This window comes from Anthonomus grandis, chromosome 9 (assembly GCF_022605725.1).
Source record: "Anthonomus grandis grandis chromosome 9, icAntGran1.3, whole genome shotgun sequence".
In the NCBI taxonomy this organism is placed as follows: Eukaryota; Metazoa; Arthropoda; class Insecta; order Coleoptera; family Curculionidae; genus Anthonomus; species Anthonomus grandis.
Window position 1 is genome coordinate 16,992,709 of NC_065554.1, and position 24,880 is coordinate 17,017,588.

General features: G+C 30.0%; 1 protein-coding gene across 4 annotated transcripts; it reads right to left on the bottom strand.

Annotated features, from left to right (window-relative positions):
- Window positions 1-922: 922 nt before the first annotated feature.
- LOC126740514 (G1/S-specific cyclin-E1) lies at window positions 923-24,164 on the bottom strand. 4 transcript variants are annotated; one of them, XM_050446578.1, is made up of 11 exons: window positions 23,960-24,160; window positions 23,434-23,767; window positions 17,237-17,545; window positions 15,770-16,005; window positions 13,077-13,292; window positions 12,770-12,976; window positions 12,497-12,620; window positions 12,226-12,391; window positions 9,520-9,678; window positions 9,145-9,335; window positions 924-3,798 (listed from the first exon to the last, which is right to left on the bottom strand). In XM_050446578.1, the coding sequence occupies exons 3-11, from the start codon at window positions 17,505-17,507 to the stop codon at window positions 3,614-3,616; spliced, it is 1,755 nt and encodes a 584-aa protein (XP_050302535.1). In that variant the 5' UTR covers window positions 17,508-17,545; window positions 23,434-23,767; window positions 23,960-24,160; the 3' UTR covers window positions 924-3,613. The 4 variants fall into 4 exon arrangements, with proteins under 4 accessions (XP_050302536.1, XP_050302537.1, XP_050302538.1 ...); XM_050446579.1 differs by lacking the exon at window positions 23,434-23,767 and having other exon boundaries at window positions 923-3,798; window positions 23,960-24,164; XM_050446580.1 differs by lacking the exons at window positions 23,434-23,767; window positions 23,960-24,160 and adding an exon at window positions 22,817-22,947 and having other exon boundaries at window positions 923-3,798.
- Between the last annotated feature and the right edge of the window lie 716 nt (window positions 24,165-24,880).

A 24,880-nucleotide genomic window follows, 5' to 3' on the forward strand; every position in this document is an offset into this window, starting at 1 on the left:
AAATGCAAACATAATAGCTTATCTATTTTATCTTGTTTGGGCAGCATTACGTTTTTGGGTATACCCTTGGATGAACGTCTAATCTTTGAAAATCACATACATTATTTAACATCAAAGCTGATCAGCCTCTGTGATCTTCGTAGACTTAGGGATCAACTATCGATGGATATAATTAAAACCTTTTATTTTTCAAATATTTAGTCAGTAGTGAACTATGGCATTATGTTTTAAGGTGGCAATCGAGATGCCCAGTAATAATAGTTTCGGAGTACCCACTGCCCCTTCATTGTATTTTTTATCACTTACATTGCAAGCATCCTCACTTATTCCCAACAAATCAGGATGGCTATTCACAAAATTGACGGTCAATGAAGATATAAACTGTTAATGTTTTTTATACAAAATTGTTACTAGTATTTGTGTAAAGGTATTTGATACTAGATCTATGTATATTGTTCTAGGCTTCTTTAATTTTAATTCAAGTTTAAACATGTCGAGGTTGCTTTGTTCTCGATCAAATAAAGAAATTTATTAATTAAATTAAAATTACAATTTTTAATCAACAATATAATAATTTTATTATTGTGGCAGCGAAATCAGAAACCAGCTTATGACAGCAATTTTATTGATGTTTGGAAATCAAAACGCTTTTAAAATAAAACTTCATTTATTAAAACCTTTTTTACATTTCTTATATATAATTAATACAAGATAAAAGTACCAATGTCTGGTTATATATAAGCATACATTTGAGTCATACAGACACGACATTGCAGTAGCTTAAACGAATAATTAAATTAAAAACAAAATAAGGTATATTAATTCATTAAACTCGAAAAGGAAACTAAAAAATTCACTATTATAAAATTTCGTTTAAGACTGTTTACATAAAATATTATTAATAGTTTATAGTAATATATAATATATTATGATTCTTTTAATAAGCGCACTGCAGATTTTTGAGATCACATAACCAAAAATTAATTTAATTTATGATTGAGTCGGTTTTATGTAAATGTAATTAAAACTTTCAAAGTATATATTAAACTAGTATATATGTGCTATTACCAAAAATAGTGTCAAACCTGAAATCACACAAAAAAAAGTTTTTCAGATTTTGAATAAATTAACAAACTTGTACCACTATGGATAAATTTTAATATCAGATAATTTACAGCTTAACCAATAACATCAAACCTACACTTAGTAGAAATATAAGGAAATAAATTAGGTTTAGCTTAGATCTATAACGATCTTAATGGCAGTCTTAAAAGAGGGTGGGTTTTTGTATACAAATATGTTGGTGTGTATAAATAAGGCACTTAGGGTTTTTTTTTAAATATCTGATTAAAACATTATGGGAATTGATACATGATTTTAACTATTATTATCTAACTGTAACCAGGACAAATTTAACTTAATTATTGATAAAATATTTAAAAGAAAATATGGAGATTACTTGCAATGTTTGTGTGAGTTCTAAGAATTTTGAATAAACATTAAGGGTCGTTATTATATATTATTTCATTACATTAAATTTTCTTTTAACATTTTAATTTACTAAAAGTATTTTAGATCATGAATATTTAAAAGCTTTCAAGTATCTTTGTTCTGTTATTTAATTGTTGATATGCTGAAAACTAAATTTCGATGGTAAAAATACTAAGAGTTCAGAAATGGGAAAAAAATATATTGATTTCTGTCTATTTTTTTTAACCTGTACTTCTTGCTGTCTTCTTGATATTAAATCAAGATCTAGACTATTGGAAAAAGATTAGAATAGGGCAAGGGCAAATTTTAGGGACAGGCAATAGAAAATAGAAATACGTGTGGATTAGGAATAGGGAGTAATCGGAATATAAATTGTTCTTAAATTTTTAAAAGTCAGATTTTGCTTTTCTGATCAGAAATCTATATATATATATATATATATATACATGCTAATTTTGAACTCTCAATATCTCAGAAACAACTAAAGGTAATGTTACTCGTACATTTAAGTTCATATCATTAGTTTGACCACATACCTATTTTATCCCATAGGCGAAATTTATTATTATTATTATTATTATTATCCTAAAATGTCCATGAATTTCCCTTAATTCCATATTTGCTTTATCATACAAAAACTGTACATACAAAAAACTGTATCTTAAAATAATTAAAGAAAAACCCAAAATCAAAAATTGCAATAAAGCTGAAACAAGATTACACTGGATCTATAAGTCAGCGTTTTAGATAATAGTTAAGACCATGTATAAGTAATTATGTCGGCCTTTATTATTTAAGGCATTTTCAAACCATGTACAAAAAAATTATTAAGATGTTTTCTTGGATTTTGAGATTAATTAACATCTGGATATTGCTTAAAATGTGCATCCTAGGACAAATATAATTACATATAAAGATTTTTTTCAAAACTCAAAATAAAATATGGAACAGTAAGTATATAATTATTCCAAAACAAATCTTTATACCTAAATATATTTTCAGATGCCTTATGCTCTATATTTCGGATAAAATTTTAAGCAATTTCTGGGTTTTTGATTGATTCAAAATCCCAACCAAACATGTTTAATTAATAACAGTAAAATGGGACCCCGTTAAAAGTATTAGTAGTAATTGTTTGAGTCAAATACACACCCCGTAGATAACTTTTTTCTAGAATATATTATTAATTGATGTAAAACCCTTTTTAAAAATAATATTGGTATCAAAAAACTTAACAAAAGATCAAGAAAAAAATTAACTAAACATTCACTGGCATAAGAATAAAATCTATAAGAACCATAGCAAAGCGTAATATTTTATACTTAACCTACAAAACAGAATTTATAACTATTTTCATATGTTTAAACGTCAATAATTTAGTAATAATTATTTACTAAACAAGTTGAAAGTTACAACAGTATCAAGTAAAATATGGACCATATAAAAATAGCTTATTAGTATTAGTAACTATTGTAGTTTTGTACGTGATATTTAAAAAAAAAAAACGTTTAACCCCGTTTGTGTATCTTAAGGAAAGGAGTATTTTCCCTATACATTTTAAAGCCAATTTTTGAAATAAAAAATAAAAACATTTCCTGTCCGCATCACCAATACACACCATATACCGAATATAAAATGCAATCCGAATATCACATGAAATACACTCCACCAAAAATTGTATTATTTTTTTTGGTAAAACTGATCAAAATATGTATTAATATGTTTAAATATGACAAAATTAAAAACTATAAATATTAAGGCTCACAAATCGAAGATCCTTGCCTATAAAGATTTATAAAAGTCATTTAACCCAATGTTATAAATATTTGTGATCTATTTTTTAGCAAAATATTAACAATTTACGAAGAAAACGAATAACAGCATAATCCCAATACCAGTTGCAAAAAAAATATTGACAAATATGTGATTGTGTGCAACGGAAATTAAAAAAAAAATCAGTTTTTTTTAACCTTGTCATAGTAAAAACATATGAACACATTTCCAATCAATTCGAGCCTTTAAAAATATCATCTAAAATATGATATTAGAGTAATTAACAAAAATAACATTTAAAATAATTATTATACATTAAAAATCTAACTACGTTTTTCGTTCCGCAGTACTAGTCTAACCTTTGTAAAGTTTCATCCTTTGTTGGTGATATTAGTGTATGACCGGGAAAATTTTTTTGATTGCATTTCACGATGCCTTCTAGGATCTCATCGAAGCTCATCAGGGCTTTATCATCTGCTAGGATTAAATCTGCGTCTGGTGATGACACGTTTGATATGCTGATATCTGAGTCGTCTATAACAAGAAGGGAGTTTTATAGTAAATGTAAGACTAGATTAATATTAATAATAATAAATCGACTTTAGTTCATTCAATAAGAATATTACATGAGCCAACAAAAGTCTAGCTTATCATCTTAACGTATAGAAGCAGTCCGATACTTCTAGGCTTAATTATCATACGAAAAAAATAGTATAATGACATAAATCTTAAATATTAGTTAAAGAAAACTTTTAAAAAAATTAAAGGATCTGAAATTTTGTCTAGGAAGAGCAAGCATAGTAAAATTACAATTATTTAGACAACTCTGCCTTAAGTCTTTGCCTGAGAACATTCTCAGATTTTAAGAGGCATAGAACTAAAGACACCACAGCAAGCAAAAATATTACATATCACCAAGGGCTCATAGGATTTAAAATTACGAGTCTCTAAAGAGGAGTACCATCTATAACACAGTTACTTTTGTAATTTTGTTTTCTTTGCACGAGAATTATTAAGATCTGCCTAAAAAGTGTCTCAGAATCTCTATTGCCGACATATAGATAGATATTAGATCATCATCAAGAAGAATATGGACCGCATGTAGAAATAATTCCCATATATCTTTGATAATATGTTGAACAGCCATGCGACGAAGTGTGCACTTTAAGCAACTCTTGAAATGATATTAAGAGCTTAAACACACACAGTTTAAACTCTATTAGAAAGGTAAGTCTATTAATTCAACAAAAGAACCATGAAATCCGAATTTTAAGCAAGCAATTTAGCAACATCTTACGGTCTACCTTGTCCAATGCTTTCGAGTAATCTTTATAAACAAATTCTATTACATGACTAACTTCTATAGTCTTAACTATATAATAATGATAAATGGAAAAGTTTTGTAGGGAAGAAAGTCTTTTCAGTCAGGATAGGGGTATTTCGGCAAGTGTTCTTGCCAACCCTAAAATATATAACCAACAATTTAAAGAGCATATACGAACATTTTTTGTGATAAATAATTTCAAAAAATACATATTAAAATTGTGAAATTGTAAAAAACTTACAGAAAGTAACTAATTATTTTTATTCGTTCACAAAACATAAACAATAACAAATAATTCTAGAGTGGTACATTGCACGTCATACAGTAATCTCTGATTAGCAGATTTGTACTCAGTACTGAGAGCGAGTGAGAGAAAACCATCGGATATCGGATTCCTTAATAATAATAAATAATTAAATTGCTCAACGGACGCGTGTTGTTTGCTCTATATCCAATTTGGAATTTATTCTTCAAGTAGTCAAAAATGATTTAAGATACTCAAAATTATTAAAATTACTAATTCAAAAAAATGTGGCATTTATAAATTTTTACTTCATTGGAGCTTAATACGTTGCCAAGTCTCATTGAATTAGCAATTTCCTGTGGCTTACTTTTATCTTGGATATAGTTCTAAAATATTTATATGTTAATTTATATAATCAGAATAGTATCATCTTGACAGTCACTTTTACTATTATAACCTAATAACCTTTTACTATTTGATATTAAAATGATATCTAAAAAAAAGTCACTTGGTGCTTAAGGATAATATATGCATATTAAATGTAAATTGAGATAATGCTCCTGAAATAATTTTTTGCTCTGAATGTAAGCTTATAGAAAAGATTAACTGCTTTTTATCCAAAAGCAATGTGTTTAAACTTAAACATTTACATTCAAATAAATTTAAATATGTGTATAAAAGTTTTAAAATCTCTACTTTTTTTGGTCACCTGTTCATTAATTATTAGCCTTTAAGATGAGAAAAATGGATTTATTTATAAACAGTGGAGACTTATTGTTTTTTGATAAGAGGAGTCAGTAAGTAGACAAATGCGCCATGAGCTATTTGTCATTTTGTCTGATGAAGCCCTGTTTTTATTTTTTTTTGTTAATATTTAAAAAAATATATGAACAGGGTTTTACCGACTTCAAATCAAAAGTTCATAGAAACGTGGGCCCTAAAATTCTTGATTTTTAAGATATGTGTGTGTTAAAGTTTTATTTTGAAAAAAGTATTTAAAAAATATATTAACTGTCAAGAATAATAATAAATATACAGGGTGTTCCAGAACTATGGGATCAAACTTCTGGGGGTTGTTCAGTGCAACAAAAGAATCTATTTGAGTATAGGAACCCATGTCCGGAAATGCGTCACTACGCCCCTACGGCCCTAAGACGCGTTAAAATTTATAAAAAACATTAATTACCTAAATAAATCTGCTGCATCTATTTTTACCTTTTGTACATGATACCATAACAACAATTGTTTAAAATCAACGCTTATCAATGTCAATTCTCAATGCCATGTTTAAAAATTTTTTGGCTTACAATTTGTAAACATTTATTGCTAATGGAAAACATTACCAATCAAGAATTGGCGGATATGCATTTGGCATACGGAGCAACAAACTGCAATGCACGAGCAGCATCGCGGTTGTATCATGAACGTTATCCCGAACCACAGCATCCTGGATACAAAAAGTTTATTGCGGTTCATCGGCGGCTCGCTGAGACAGGCATGTTTAAGACCAAGATGCATGATACTGGTGTTGCTCGAACCGTAAGAACGGTCGAATTTGAAGAAGAGGTGCTTCGGCGAGTTGCCGATGAACCATCAAATAGCACACGTGACGTCGCTAAGAATATGAATACGAGTAACGCTTCTGCCTGGCGGGTACTACACGAGCAACAACTCCATCCGTACCATTTCCAGAAAGTTCAAGGCATGACTGGAGCCGATTATCATTCTAGAGTTCAATTTTGTCGATGGCTTCTGGATCACATTATTGCACAACCAAATTTTTTACGATATGTTTTGTGGACCAATGAAGCCTCTTTCACAAGAGACGGTATTTTTAATAGTAGGAATAGCCATGTTTGGGACGAAGAAAATCCTTATGCAATTTTTCCAAGAAAACATCAAAATCGTTGGTCTGTCAACGTAAGGGCAGGCATCGTTGATGATTATTTAATTGGGCCATACCTTCTACCGGAACGGTTAACAGGACCTATTTATCTGCGTTTCTTGGAGAAAGTTCTCCCAGAACTCTTTGAAAATGTTCCACTGAACGTTAGACAGCAAATGTGGTTTCAGCATGATGGAGCGCCGGCTCACTTTGCTGTTCAAGTACGCCAGTATTTGGCTACCGTTGGATTGACAGAGGTGGAGCAGTTTCTTGGCCTCCTAGGTCACCCGATTTAACGTTGCTCGATTTTTTCTTGTGGGGACATGTAATGTCTTTAGTCTACAAAACTTCAGTAGAATCAGAGCTAGACTTAATTGGACGAATAACAGCAGCATTTGAAATCATTCAAAACGAGGATCAAATTTTTAGTGTAGTCCGCCGAAATCATGTGCGGCGTTTAAATCGGTGTATTGAGGTTGGAGGTAGACATTTTGAACAATTGTTGTGATGGTAGCATATACAAAAGGTAAAAATAAATGCATCATATCCTATTTAGATAAATAATATTTTTTCTAAATTTAAACGCGACATTGGTTCCTATACTCAAATGGATTCTACTGTTGCACTGAACAACCCCTAGAAGTTTGATCCCATAGTTCTGAAACACCCTGTATTATTCTTATCTAACACAAAGCAAATTTGTTGTATTTTAAAATTTTTTCAAGGTACTGTTTATAAATTTAACAACAGAAGTGAAAAACACCTTTTTTAATTAAAGTCGATCTATTATTAATACAGAAGCATAAATTTTCATTTCTCAAGTCGATGACGTACAATTTTTTGTAAAATTCTAAAGGTAAATTAATTCTAGCAACGTTACTGGCTACTGAAAAAACTAAATTAACATCTAAAACGTGTGTTTCTATGCTATAATATTCTGTGCCAAATTCAGATCAATATCTCAAGCGTCTTTAAAAAATCTATCAATAACTAAAAATTAAATAAAACTGAACATCCTGTATCATAAGAACCAAGCAGTAACACCCTACAGAGAGGTTTTTATGTAATTTGTATAAGACAATTTTCGAAGCAATTTGATTAGAAACGTATCATCCATTTTTCTCTAAGAGACCAAACGAAAACAAAACAAAGGTAAGAACACAAAGTCACGGTCTCATCAAATCCATATAATTTTTTTAAAGCTACACGTGTTTCGCTCCTATCGGAGCATCATCAGGCCCATCCCACCATAGATAAAAATGTATGCTTAAAAAAATAAAAAAGTAAAAATGTAAAATGTCATCAGTGAGGAAAGATTCAGCAACCTTTAGATTCACAGGCGCGCGTCTAATCCATAGGCCACCAAGTAACAAAATCAAACATGGGAAACAAGCCGAACTATACTAATAAGTGTGAATATAAGTAAACAATCTTAACAATAAAAACTAAAAATATATAAAATTGAAAAGAAAAGGACTTTTTTAAATTCTTTGAGAGAGGTTGTTATAAATGAGGTGAGGTTCAAGCGTGAAAATATCGTTCACACACACAAGGACAGGGCTCTTCTTCCAAGTCCAGTTTTTTGCCTTTTGAGCACTCATGCAAAATATCCGCTCCCTGAGTTAATTTATAAGCGTTCTTTTTATGAAAATTATCTTAATGTATTTTTTATGCCTGCTGATGCTCCGATAGGAGCGAAACACGAGTAGCTTTTAAAAAAAATTATATGGATTTGATGAGACCGTGACTTTGTGTTCTTACCTTTGTTTTGCAATTTGATTGTTATATGTAAACATTTTAAATATTTCAGGTAATATTGTATAGAAAATTAATTAATATCTCCTTAAAATGAATAATTAACGTTTAACTTTAGATGTTTTTTGCCCACTTATTTCCACAAATCAGCTAACGCTTTGTCTCGGTTTCTGATACAAAACTACGACTTTTAGAAATAATTTTAAATTTTATTTTAGACATTTGAGGCTGTCTCATGTCTCTACTGATGGTATAACCTGGGGTTGTAAAGCCAAGACCATTTAGTATCATTTTCCATTTTATTTCAAGTATTTGAAGTCAGCTATTTTACTTCCTGCATTACTTACTTGCTTACTTTACTTTACCTTTACTTACATATAGTTACTTATAAATATAATCTAAGGTTAAAGAAAAGATTCAATATAATCTACTAAAAAAAATAATTATTATAGTAGATAATAAATTTTAGAATTTTTGAAAAATAATGAATTTGAGGGTGGTCCGTCTAATGATCTACTGGAAGAGCCGTGACTGTTTATAAAAGAAAAAATTTATAAGCGATTTTGTAAAGGTTTTTATTGTATAAGAAAATACACATTATACAGCAGAATTTATCTGGAAAAATATATATAAAACATGAATCAAATATATTACGATTTAAATGGTCCTTACCTAAAGCTACTGCGTCACATCCGACCTTCTCTACGTCGTACATACAAACAAGGTCTTCGTTTTCCTCAACTTCTGGTCTTGAGTTTTCTTTAGTATCATCGGGAGTTTTTGGTGATCCTGGGGATTGTGCGCTACTTTTCTTATTTTTGCTTACGTAGGTTCTTTCCACTTTAAGACCCATCTGTTCTAACCTGAATCAATGATAATAAAGAATAAAATACCCGTCAGTACACAATATTTAAATATATATTTAATTTCAAGTTTAAATGAAAACTACACTTTACTCACATAATATCAATATAATAATATTGTAGGCATGAAACAAAAATCTGTTTATCATATTGATAAATTATATAACCATTATATATCAATTACCTAATAATAGCTGACTTTTCGAAATATTCCATATTAACGACGTGAGTTTGCAGACTGTGATTTTCATCTTTGACTAATTGCGGAATTCTGTGCCTCTTGCTTTCTAAATTGGGAAATCCTTTGTCGTCTTGAGGTGTGTCTGATTTACAACTTATTAATCTAAAAAAGAATACACATTTTTAGTATATCCTCATATATTAAAAACTTTGAAACTTGATTAAATGAAATTAGATATTAAAATGACTAAATGAAAGGTATTTCAAGGTTAGAAACTTAATTTTATTTGGAATCAGAAAAATTTTGTTAGTGACATCCCAAATCGGTGATTGATTTCTAGGAATTTATATTTAATGAAGGATCTACTCAGATGTTTGATGTCAGAGAAAAATATCAAAAAAAATCTAAATATTGGAAGACCCTCTAAAGATCGTATGAACAATATGCTATAACTTGTCTGAAGCTACTTTTTATGCAGAATACCCTTTATTTTAGACTTAAAAAGGTTAAGGCTACGGATGTATTAATAAAAGTATAAGAGCTAAATACTACCACAAAAGAAATATATACATTTAATTCTTATTTAAAAGCAATAAAAAATTGTTATTATTTTGGACATTTACTTTATTCAGACTTTAATAAAAAATGATAATCTAAATAGACTTTCAGTCATTAGTTTTAAAGCAGCATTTTGAGTTGTTGATAGCTTCTTAAAATTAAAATGCAGTATTTGCATTTCTCTGGATTGGAAAATAATACTTATCCATATCGTAGCTGCACCATCATCGTACTTTATTTGTTTATTTACTAAAAACTTAAATTTGTGAATTGTTTCTTCATTTAGGTTGAAGGTATGTAAATTTCATTCTATCATTAAAATTGTTATTGGTATATACAGGTACACTTTTGTAAAAGGTCTTTACAAAAAAGACTAGATATTTATCAGACCAAAATTAACCAATTTAATGAAACTTATCGTAGTATAAAGTTGCTTAATTTGGGCACTAGGCGCCGCTGATGTGACAATCAACAACGCTAATTTTGGTCTGAATAATATGTGGTAGTTTTTGTAAAGATCTTTTACAAACACCCTGTAAATTGTTCAATGTTTGTTAAACATTAAGATGTTTATTATTAAGAGTTTGTGGTGTGTTTTCACTTAAGATGAAATCAAACGTTTTACCAACCTAAAGCCCGTTTGGTAATATTACTTAAATCGTAACTTGCTTTGTTTTCTTGCACTGTCTTATAATAAATATTATGTTAAAACAGACGCATTTACGAATTGTAAAATTTTGTAACAGTTTTTATTCATGAATGAGTCATGAATAAAAACTGTTCATGACTCATTCTATAAATAGAAAATATAGAAAAGAACAATAAATGTCACCAAATTCTTAACAGAATCAGACACAAATATATAACAGTTCTAACACTATTAAATACAAAGATTTAGCTTAGATTACAAAATTCTTCAGAAAGATTCTTCAAAAGATTAAAAAATAAATAAAACAGTAGTATAAAGTTATATTTACTTTTTGAAACGATATTGACACAATAATAACCAATACCACCCCTGATCCTTCAAAGTATGAAATGCAGTATGTCTTCTGTAATTGTATGTCATCTCTGTACATAGTGAGAAAATAAATATTTTTCGGCACTGCACAGGACTACATGTGGCGAGACACTACATTACACGAAAGTACAAGTTGTTATTATTAATAAAGTTAGCTTGTGTTTTTGCTCGGTTTTATGATAGATATAAGAAATATTTACAAGTACACTTTATTAAAATGAGTGTTTAAGTAAGTATTTTAATTAAAAATATCAAATAATAAATTAATACGAATGCTGTGGCACTCATATTATCCTAACTGTAGGTGATTCTAAAAAATTGACCGGGACGATCTGTAAATCAGGTGAGAATAATGTAAAATATTACGTTCATGGGGAAGAATTATTTGAAATAATAAGTTAGAAACTGGACATCTCCAGCCTCTCTAGTATGGTTTCCTAATTATGCAGTGCATATTCACAGGCTGGAATCAGTTCAACGAAAGTTTTAAGTTGGATGGTGTATACCCTAAGAGGGGTTTTAGTTAGCAGTTATTGCTTTCAAGGATTGATGCACTGTCTCTTCAGCAGTCTGCTGTTTGTGGGAGATTGGTGTTTTTATTTAAAATATGTGACAATCACATCGATGCTTTAGATCTATCTTCTTTGAATTTTGCGATTGTACATCCATACAAGAAGACACAGTGTATTTTATCTTGACACTTATGGCACCACACATCATTTTTTTTTAAGTATATTATTAGTATTAACCAGAATAAAAACAACAGCAAAAGAATTTTTCTTTTATCAACTCGGAAGTAAAAGAATTATGAAGTAATAATTTTGAAGCTTTATCTGCCACTTCTACTAGAAACTAATAAAACAATAAGTCCATAAAAGAAGTCGATGATGGTTTCAGAAAATACCGAAATGTGCAAAGTCAAGACAGACACAATTTTCAATATGTTTCAAAACCTACAGCTCAAATCCATACCTTAAAAGACCTTAACTTAGTTATATAATTTTCTAAAGGTTTTCTAATTTATCTGTTATAATGTATGTCTAAAAATGCATCACTCCAGTAAAATTAGTAATATTAAGAACTTTAATAGTAATAATTATCGTTCAACCATAATTATGATTTCTTTTTACCTTGGGTCCGGAGTATCTCTCAAAACCAAATAAAACGCTGCCATATACTCTGCGCATGGCTGAAGCTGGTCCCATGTTAAACCAGATACATCCGCTGCCACTTGTTTACCATACATAAAATACATTGCTGCTGCTGCGAGGGTGCTGTATGAAAATTTCAAAAAACCTGAAAAAATCGAAATATGCACTTATTATTCTAATTAAAAACTTTCTTAACTCAATAATATTAAAAGAATTTTTTTTTGGAAGTATATTGTAATTCTATTCTCACCTGGGTCTAAACTAAATGCGTCCAATAGCTGTGAGGCCCTAGTAAATTGATATCCAGAGTATTGTGGAAAAAGGAAGTTTCTTGTTGTGTCTTGGTGTAAACGTCTTCTTACAACACTAGGGGCCTAAAAACAGTACTCTATATAAATTGTTTATTGCGTTTTTAAAATTTAATTTTACTTGTTACTAACATTTTAGTCAACAAACATTAAAATGTAAAAAAAAATACATTTGGCAAAATTGAATGAATTTTCTTAACCCTATTATTTCTTACCTGAAAATGTATTTGCATATATAGATTTAACCAATCACTGGGTGTCATAACATTTAAGTCCCATCCCAAGCTGTTCAATATTAACAATTCACAATTTAAAATGTCGTCAGGGCTGCATGCTCCATCACACACATAAGAAAACTCTGATAGTCTTGGAGGGTAAACTTCTTCTAGTTTAGATGCCAAAAATAGACATGTGACACCAACCTAAACAAGATAAGACATTGTTAAAAAATACAGAAATAATATTAAAATCAAGAGTATTGTAGTTTGAGTTACTAGTCGTTTATACAAAAATCATTCTTACCAATTGTAATTGACTTTTAGGAACATCGGGCCTGAGTGAAAGAAACCGGTCAAAGTAATCGACGGTTAAGTAATATGTCACTCTCCTGAGATGGTAAACTTCACAAACTTCCATCACCCAATCTAACAAAATAGCACGCATGCGTGGCATAAAATTTGTAAAGTTTTCAAAGAGTCGGGGATTGCGAAGATTCAGTGAGGCTTCTTCTTTATAAACCTAAAAAAAATATTTATTTATTTATAGTATTATTATTTATTTTAAATATCAATTATAGACACCAATATATTTGAAGAAAAATATGTAATTTTAAATGCAACATAAAACAAAAACAACCTAACACTACAGAAAAAAAAATAGTACCAAGTTGTCTTCTTATGTTAACAATAAGGCGTGATTTCAAATTAAAATGTATAGGCCTGAGTCTGAGAAGCATATTATTGTCAATAATTTTGGTAAATTTATTTAAATCTAAAAGGTCTAAATCTAAATCACACACATAAATATTAAAATCATTGCACATTTTGTGAATGGGTGAGCTTTTATAAGTATTGGTTCTAGGGTGGCTTAAATAAAACATCGTTCTTTGTCTGGTATTTCTAACATTTACAAAGAACGGCAACATTGAAAAAATTATAGGGGAATACATTTTGTTGGTTTTAGATAGATGTTAGTTGTTAACATGAGATACATAAAACCAGTGCCGATTTTCCAAAGTAATCTATGAAATTTTCTTAAAATTAAATAGTGGTCATAGCCATACCTTGGGTAATACCCAAACTTTTTAAAAAAACATATACTTAAGAAATGTTCTCTGTACGCGCTCAGCTCAATGGTTTTAATCCAAACCTCATATTGTGTAGACCAAAAATATACAAGCATATTCCAACTTTGGTAATACCAGATTGACGAATAACTTCAAACAACACTCCACATTAAAATTCTTAGTAGATCAGACAATGAAGCCCATTGTTTTGTATGCGTCATTTACCATATTAACAATTTGGTCCGTAAAAGCTAGATTGCAGTCAACCACAACACCTAAATCCCTTTCATTTGTACATTTTTGAAGAAAAGGACCATTAATATTGTAACAATATTCTACAATACCACGATTCAGTGTTATAGACATAGTAGAACATTTTTTGTCATTGAAGAGGAGGGCATTTGTACTACATTAGTCTACAACATTATCAAAGTCTGCAGACATGAGCAGTCCTCCACAGATCCAATCCCCATGTATAATTTAAAATCATCGGCAAAGAGCAAAGCTTCAGAGTTGCATCTTGCAGTGCACAATGGTAATCAAATATAATAAATAAAGGCCCCAATTAGATCCCTGGGAGACTACAGATGTACTACTGTAGCTATCAGACTTGACACCTCCGACTTCAACAAATTGTTGCCTATTTGATAAATATGATTGAAATAAATAAATTAACTTAATAGTGACGTTGTTTTCATAGAGAGACTTTATAACATTGATGTGCTTTATTTTATCGAATGCCTTCTCCATATCCGTATAAATGACATCTACTTCTTTCTTTTCAAGAGCATCATGAACAAACTGACAAACCTTATAAATTCAAACTCAAATTCAAAAATCGCTTTATTGTTATAAACCTAAAAATTGTTAACAAAGCTATAAAAAAGAGAAAATAGTGGAAAAATTTATAAAACAAAATAAGGAAACATTACAGGTAAATGTTTTAAAACTTATAAAATACATGTATCAAAACTAGTCAGTGAATAACAAGTCAATAAAAATAACATATAAAACAAAACAATATGACTAAAAGTGTCTGGCGTAAAATTCATCCAATGAGTAAAAAGCTTCAAATTCAAAAGTAAAAGCCTCAAACAATACAAGCTGTTTCCATTATAAATAAGGAGGGCAAGGTTAGAATGGAATGCCTCAGGAAAGATCCCAACAAGACGTGCAAAAAGGGACACGGCACATATAGCAAATTGCCTTCTTCTGCATAACAAACAGATACTGGGAACAAACTCCCCAGAAGACAATTCCATAAGATTGGTTAATGTAGACTTCTTAGGTATAAATCCATGTTCATGCTCAGATATGTTAAACTTGACTTCATCATACTGTCTATTATTAAAATTCAGAAACCTTTCAGATTGCATTGAGACTCGTAACTGGACTATAATTTGTTGCGTCATTCTTGGCACCTTTTTTGAATAATGGTATTACTTTGCTCAAACGTCAAACTTTTTATTATCATTACTTTGGCGTTTTGTAAGGCCAGAATGCATTGGTCTCAATTGACCTCTATATTTTATACAGGAAGTAAATATTTTTAGTAAGGATTTTAAGGAAATATCCTTTTTTAATGTCACAAAAAAGTGCTTTAAAAATTGCAGCATTTTCTTGATTAGTAAATCCCAAATCATATTCAAAATTTAATGAATTCTTGGATTTTACCAGTAGATTTAAATTGCCAAATCAAAAACCGCAAAAACTGATAAAATACCAATCTTATAAACTTGAACAGAACGTGGGAACACTTCTTATCTTTTTTGATAAACTAGCAAGTAAATATAAGCAGGCCATTTAAATTTTTGATTAAGGGTTAATCTAATAAGACAAATAATATATTTTCTACTTCGTTTTTAAGTCGATATTCGAGTATATCTGTAAGATCATTACGATTATTTACTTTCAAAGAATCTCTACTTACCATATACATCCAAACTTCTTTACTATCCGCCCAGTTCATTAAAGGCAATGGTACACACCTAGTCTTTCTTGGTGAGCCGAAATCTTGCTTAGAACTATTCTTTCTTTTGCTCGTTCTACTCCTCGCACTTCTACCCTCTTTACGGGAGTGTGGAGTTTTGTGATCTTTTTCTGTTGTGCAAACTTGGGAAGATGACGGTCCTGGTTCTGATTTCGTACAGCTTCCTGGTGCAGCATCTATAGAAAAATTAAAAAATTAACTGTACAGAAGATATATGACTATTTAAAAAAAAAACTTTAATATCCTATCTTAAAAAGGAAGCATTACCAAGCCTATGATTACATAAACTTTATGTCTTAAAATAATCCCTTGAATTTTGGCTAGCCCCTCTAACACTCTATATGAGCTAAAAAGAGATGGGGAAATGTTGTACAAAGTGGTAAATCATTTGGTCATGTAGGAAAATTATTGTAAAATATTAAGTTATACAGGGTGTCCTAGAGATTTGTCAGTATCACAGGACGCAAATAATAACTTTAAAAAATTCGTAATAATAAATTTAATTGCTTGTATATCAGATGTACTAAAAATTTGTATAAAATTAATAGCGAGGTATTTTAGTAGTTGCATAAAATATTATCAAAAGTTTAAAGGTCAACACAAAAAAAAATGCTAGGGACAAGTAAATATCGATGTTTTACCGCAGAAACTTACCGTTATTTGTAATTTACATAAATATTATGAATAATGCAAATTCATTTATAACAACTTAAAAAAAGTTCTAACCAACCAGCCAGCAACTAAAATGCTTTAAAGGAAGTAATTATGATAACTGAAAAATCGATTTAAGGCCCATATAAACCGAATCAACTTTTTCTATAATAAATTGGTTAATAAATATTCATATTCGTACATTTTCTTTACGGTCTGGTAGTTCCGGTAAAAGAACGGGCTTTTTTTTAATATGAATTACGGGAACCTTGCTCTTTAATAATTTAAAAGGATTCATTACTTGGTACATTGAAATGGATTGAACTTTTACTAGATAATTAAAAGCATAGCGTCATTAAAAAAGTTTTATACAAAGGCGTCTTATCAAAGAATATAGGCATTAAATATTTTTACTTATAATTTTAATTAAACACCTAATATATTTTTAAGTATTCAGAATCCCTTTAAAATTTTTTATTGTGTCTACAAACTTTGCAGTACCATTGAATATAAAAGTTAGGCACTATCAGCTGTCACAACATATGACTTTTGACTAAGATTGATTGATTATGACTAAGTTTTAAAAATTACAGATATTCTAAATATTAATATTAATCATCTTGATTTTACTTCACAAACAACAGTGTTTGGAGAATATTTTTGTATATCATATGTGGTGTTAAAACAGGCATAGACTACCCTGTATACCTACTTTCATCATATTAATGACCTAAACTAAAATAAATCATATCTTACCACTCTTACATCCCGATTCGGTATCTCTTTTCTTTTCACTGCTCTCCAACAAACATTTATCCCTAGCCAGGGCGCTTTCTCTAATATTTTGCCCATATTTGAAACCCCATACTGTTTGCTTTGTGTGCATTCTTAGCAATTCTTGGAAGGGCAACTTGTTGGCTTCACTATAATTTTCTTCCTCAAGCCTGTTAAGCAAATCGGTATTTTCGGCATCGGGACTGTCAAGGGTTTCTTGCTCTATAACTTCGACGGTTTTAAGGTGACTCATTTTGGGGTGGGTATTATTCTCCGGGAATATAATTAGTTCTGTAAAAAAATATAAATCATAATAAATTTACCATACATTTCAATTAAATTACTTCAAAGAGAATAAACTCGTTACTCATTAAAGTTTAACTGATAAGATCTACAACAAAAGTTGGTTTGGGTATATTTTTACCTAAATAATGTAATTAAAACAATAGTTTTTTAACGGGTTTAAAAAAGCATGCTTTCGCAATAAAATATTATATTTAATATCTATAATAGAACTGCTTTGGCACATGTATTCAATATTCTAAAGATATTCAAAAAGTAAAAATTCTTAAAACTCTAATGGTAATGATGACAGGTTGCTACTAAATCCCAAGTTTGCAAACAGAAAAATTTTATACCTGAAGCACCCTCATTTGACCCTTTTGTGTTGCCTTATGTCTAGTGTTGAATGAATGTAGTAAGCCCCTATAAGAATATTTTCGGTTTTACAATTTAGAAAATTATAGTGGTTTTGTTATTAAAACTTGTAAATTTTATTTGCTGCTTCATAAAATAGGAGATTTCAACATAAGACTTATTAGAAAATGTTATGTGACCCAAAACATTTTCTGCCTGATTACAAAACTTACACTTCAAACAACATTAACCTTATTTGATTTAAAAAAAATATTATCAATAACATTTATTGTTTGGAGCTATAATATGAAAACAGTAAAATAAGTAGGTCAAATGCAATATAGGATATTTATTAGATTTGTTTTATGTTATATTCTTGAAACAGTGAAGAAACAATAAGTTGTATGTTAAAATTGAATAAATTGAAAAATAGCAAAATATATTATAATAAATCAACATTAAAAAAATTCCTTCTAAAAAAGTTTCTGGCTGGTATAATTAGTAATAAAACATAAATTTTCTAAGAATTATTATTTTTATTACATTTAAAAATGCCCTTTTGTTTAAATATTATTAGAGAACCAACCATAATGTTACCTTCGCATTTTGTTAACTTTTTATAAAATTTTATATGTTTATTTAAAAAATGATTATTATTCATATTAGATTATTTACCATTATTATCCATATTAAAAACATTTTGCTTTTTATCAGAGTATCGACAATTATAAGATTGTTACTTAGCTGAAAATAGAATTGCACAAATTCAATTCAAAATTTATTGAAGCAGATTATCATTTACTTGAAAATGTATAGTATAAAATATTCCTTACAACTTTTTCCTTAGGTCAAAAACAAATCAGCCAAATAAACATGTTCAAAAATCTTTATAATAATGTATATATTGAATAATAAATGAGGGTGCAGCTTAATAATTATATTTTAAGGATTCAAGACTATTATTTTATGTAGAAAAAGTATTATGCTGGCAAAAACTGAATACAAAATTATTGCTGCTCATTCTAGAATAGAATGGGCAAAATGCCATCAAACCACATTTTTGCCTTATTAGCAAGGCGTCTCCTCAATTCTTAACATCAGTTGTCAACATTTTACTTTATAAAAAGCTTATGTGAACTTTTACAGATAATACATATATTTTATTACACATTATGGTGTTTGTAGTAACACTAATCACCTCTAAACTGGTTATGCAGGTATTAAACATAAACCATGAAAACCCCACTAAAATTCCTTCTAAAGAATTGTATATTGTATAATGTATGATCAGAGCCTGTTACTCTAAAAATTATTTAATATTCTTTAATTAGGTCAACAAAAAAATTAAAATAGTGGGAAAAATAACTTCAAGTTAAATTGGAAATATTATCATCTATACTATGAGAAAAAAACGTCAATGAGAGTAGCCCCTCGAAAAAAACCCATATTTATTAAAGGCATAATAAGACTTAAGTCTCTTATTTAAATATAAATAAAACCCTTACTAAAATATGGAAGTTTCAAAATGTAAAAAAAAGAGAGTAAACTGCAGAGTATGCTTCCATTGTTGCAAAAATATGCTTAACAAGAGGAACATTTTTAACAGAACATTTTTAACTGAAGACTCTGATCCCTAAGGCTAGAATCTGGTTGAAACCTCAATGAAATTATCACAACATTCATAATGAAAGAACATTTAAGTTTAAAACTAGTCCCCAAGATCACAAAAGTACCCTTCCTTATAACAAAAAAATCAGTAACATTTGCAAATCCCTATACTACTTTAAAAAATATAAATAGGGAGTATATAATTGCATCCCTTATCCCAAGACAGACTGTGCACAGCACAGCACACTATGAAAATGGTGATTAAAACATTCAACAGATACAGTACAGATTGTTTTTACAAAATATTAATAATGTGTTCAAGCAATCCACAATCTGAAATGATTTTCACACTACATTATTCCAATATCCCAGCCCCTTTATCAAGGCACCCCATCTCTTAATCAATTGATTCATATGACTTCTCAATATCTTAATTAATAAACATTCTTAGCAAGATAGTATTTTTATATTATAATAGTTCTATATATAGACCAAATTTTGTTAATGCAGACTATGCAAAACGAAAAACATATTGAGCCTAGTGACTTAAAATCATATTATTGCTAAAATAGGTATCTTTCCTCCTTCCCAGAGACCCATGAACCTTAGTCGAGCCCTTAATGTGACATCTCTATATTTTAATTGAAAAAAATGTCTTTGTAGAGGTAAACAAGAAAGCAAATATGTCAAATTTTCCTCAAAAGGTATCATGGAACATAAAGGGCCCTAGAACATGCCCTTTTTGCTCTCAAAGATGCCTAGAGCTTATAACATATTCCTTAAATAGGTAGTTTCATAACATTCTTAAATTTCAACTGCTTTCATAGAATATGAATAAATGTAATAAATGCTGGACAATCAAAAGAACAAATCACTTTTAAATAAACTCTTATAATTGGACTGTGTTATAACAGCCCTAATCAAGCAAGATCAAAAATATTTATAAACATATTAAAACCCCACAAATTATTATTGTTCCCCTCTTCAATTTGCCAATTGAATTTATAAAACCACTATTAAACATTTTATGTTTAAATAAATAATTTCAAAGAGCCATATCTCATCTTCACTAGACATCAACATATCAGTCAATTACTATGTGTTTTTTAAAAAAAATGTAGGCATTTAAACTCCAAATGGGCACAATAAAAACAGTTCTACAAATATTCATAGAAAAACATTTTTGCTAAAATAGAATATAAGAAGGGCGAAATGCTCTGGGAGAAATTACTTTTTTCAAACAAATGTTTGTCCTCTTGACATCACCCCAGCCCATGGCTCCTGATACCTTCTTGATTCCTAATATCACTTTTCAATAAACTATAAAAAACTGAAAAGTAGATTTCTAGGGGGTATTTGGGGCAAAATGGCTGGACTTACGCACAGCTTATTGTGCACATAACCCCTACATTTCAATCATTTAAAAGAATGGGAAAAACATTCAAGTGTGGCTAACGATATTACATATTATGTCCCTAAGACTACTGGCTTTTAAATAAAGAAAACTGGCTGTACTATGAGAACTTCTATGAGACTACTATGAGAAGAGAAGAATGAGAGGGGTAAGAACCCAAGGCCTTACAGAATAATTTAATATTATCTAGAAAAAGCCCTTTAGTTATTAAAGATAGCATCACACCATAAACACCCTTGCCAAAATAAGGAGGCTTTAATATATAAAGAGATAGAATATGCATTTGTTTATGAAATATACAATATATAGACTATCCTCCTATTAGGCTTATGTAAGGTTTAAAAAATCACTCTACAATCACTGCAAAAAAATATGCTTAAAAGATTTCAATAGATACATTAAAGATAATTCTTGCAACATGCGAATAATGGTACTGGTAGAATATAGAAACAGTCAGAACATAATTAGCAAAATGATCTCACATTACATTCAATCAACATGTTTTCCTAGACACTGACCCCTAATCTAGATTTACACTTTCCTTATACAGAACAGCTAAAATGTAGCTCTTTATACTCAGTGAAAGTGTCAAAACATTCATAATGAGTGGACATTCATCCCACAAAAAAGTCCTTAAAAAATTACATTTATAATAAACAATTACAAAAGAAACCCTTTAGTTATTATTATAGCATAATAAACAATCTTATATCAAAAAATTGTGTGAATTAAATTTGGGAATATTTGCAGTGGTGATGTCAAAAATATAAAGAGAGGGTATCTAACAGCTTCTCTTGGACCTGCTCTTTTGAAGTGTTTAATATGATCACAAAACTGATAATGCCCAGCACAGCAAAAACTGTCAGTTGTGAAATAGTTATTAAAACATGAAACAGATACAACAAAAAACAATGTCTTACAAAATATTAATAATAAGGTTGTTGGCAATCAAAGCAAAATCTAAAAAAAAAATAAAGTCTATCTTAATTCATAAAAATCTTTAATAAGATATTTTTCAGTACCCTAGTTCTAAATACAGACCTTAATTTTGTTAATGCAGATGCAAAGGGCAAAACATATTAACGATAGCATAACCCTTTTTCCAGACACCCCACTCAAGCCCTTAATATGGCTTCCCAATAACTTAATTATTAAAAATGTCTTTTATAGTTAAACAAGAAATCTAATATGTCAAATCTTTCTCAAAAGTATGGTAGGTATCATGAAACATAAAAAACTCTAAAACCTACCCTCGGGTAGGCTACCTATGACCTAATAAAGCATTTTTATCCTCAAAGATGCCTGGAGCCTACAACCTATCCTTTAAACAGATAGTTTCAATGGCTTTCTCAATTGTTAACTACTTTTATAGAATAGGAATAAATGTAACAAAAGCTGACATAATGGTTTATGATAATCTACACTTACATATCTATCCCCTAACTTACCCGCTTTTAAATAAAGCTTTTTTGACTATGTTATAATAGCTCCAATCAAGCAAGACCTGTTAAATGTATTAAATGGGTAGCCTGGGTATGTTAGGCCTATATACTGATATAAATCTAAATACAACTCAAATGGAAGTTGTGTATAAAACTACACAAAATGAGTTTTCATCCCTAAGGAAGGGTTCGCCCTCAAGAAAAAATGCACTAAAACCCTTGAAGTATAATTTGGGATAAAAGTACTTACTATAGTCTCAGACCAAGGAGAATTCAGCTATAATAATATAACTAAGATAAAAAAGACTTTCCCATATTTGCATAGCCCTATAGGGATCCTTAAGATGAAAACTATCCCACAAATAGTTATTGTTCTCCTTAGAATTCCCCAGATAGGACATACATGATCACAGCAAAATCTATTAACCTTAACTGCTTAAATCTATAAATATGTTTGCTTACCTAAGCAAAATTTAATTTGACCTCAATTTGCCATTTAAATTTTAAAAACCACTATGAACCATTTAATGTTTAAATCAATAAATAAATAACTTTAAAGAGCCATATCTCATGGTGTATGAATAGGATGTAGACATGACACTTCACTAGAGGTCAATGTATCAGTCAATTACAATGTCCTTTTAAAAAAAAATGTGGGGATTTAAACTTTAAATGGACACAGTAAAGGAAATTCTAGTTATATTAAGAAAAACTTCAAAAAATGTTACTACTGTAGAATATGGGAAGGGTGAAACACACTTGACCAAAATGACTTTTTCGAACCACATTTTTGCCCTAATGACACCACCTCAGCCCCTTGCTCCTGAGGCCTTCTCGATACCTAATAATATTATTCAATATCTCTTTTAAACATATATGCTATAAAAAAATGAAAAACTACACTTCTAGAGGGTATTTGAGGGCAAAATCTCTGGGCTTACCACACCTCATTGTGCACATAACCCCTAAATTTCAACCACATATATCAGCTACAGTAGACCTCCAAAAACCATAAACCCTTTTGAACTCAGAAAAGGAACCTTTGAAACAAGTAGATATGTAAAAATTGTCACACTTACCCTTAAGGACTTTTCACTATAATTTCTCCAAGTGGTTCACAAGTTTTTTGGTTAGTTCCAAGTTAAAACACAAATGTACTGTGTAAATTAGATGATCTAGAACTTATTTGTGACTTATTTAAGTATTTATAAAGCCTTTACAGTTAGTAGAAGACCCAAGAACGATTTTACCTACGTGGAGCTTCTACATAACGAACTAAAAATACCCCAGCACCCTCTTTTTATCCCGCCAAGTAATGGAAGATGGGCAATTTTTACGCGGGCAAAATCTAGGCTTGTGCGCAGCTGCTTTCAGTCAACCAAGTTTTTTAGCAAATTTAGGCCCCTTTTGATGCTAAAATATAAATTTTAACAAATTACAATGTTTATTTAAGCCGATCACTTCGTAAAAAACACTAAAATACTTAGTTTTTAATAATTAAAAGGCTCTGTTTTGACCGCCAAAACTAGCTGAGCAACGGGTTGCCTATACACCCCCAGGTGCAGAGATACGATCACAACAAATGTTTAACGGCAAAGTACTTACCAAAAACACAAAAATTTTCTCAATAAACTAACTCAAAGTAAGAATCCAACCTTCGTGCAAACGTACACAGTAAAAGTTCACTTAGTTTCATTCAATTTTCACAAAAAAACTCGAAAAATCCGACACCATAATTTCAACAAGTATCACCTGTTGCCACAGCTGACAGTTCAAAATACGAGTGAAGTTAGGCTCAAGATCATCTGTCGTTCTTGACAGCGTCCGCCATGGTAGAGCGGGAGTCGTGACGTCACTTGGTGATGTCAGCAGGGGGCATTAACTGCATTCCATTACAAATACCTTTTTTGCACTGCTGGCATATCAGATCAGGTTTTATTTTTAGAATGGAACTGAACTGGTCTTATTCGCATAACATAGAAATAGAGGATGAGACAGGAATAACTAGAATATTATATTGATTAAGATATTTTAAGAGAAGTAGAAGTTTACATTCTTACTTCTAATTATTTGCAACACTGCACATTACGAGTATGCTACTAACTCATATAATAGATAAGACTGGAACGAGGTTTTCTTTGTTTATTTTCTAAATTTATGTTTCAATATTATCTCGCCGTTAAATAGAATTCTTCACTCGGAGTAGGTAAAAAATTGAATTCAGAAAAATATTTAATAAAGAAGGGGCTCGGTTACTATAAAACATTTTATTTTATTTTATAATTTGGCTTTCCCATATTAATAACAATTTTCGTCGGTACGCATGTGCAACTTAGAAAAGGAAGCGATTTTCACTTTCTCTCTCGCTCTCGTGGTCTCTTTCAAAGATATATTCATGCGAGTGAAGATTTTTGGCTTTTGCTGGATATTCGTAAAAATAGCGATTTCTTTTGGTCCGACTCGTGCTCGTTAATCTAGATCCCTTTAGGAATATCAATCGACCGAAGATTAACTATTTGGGTTGAT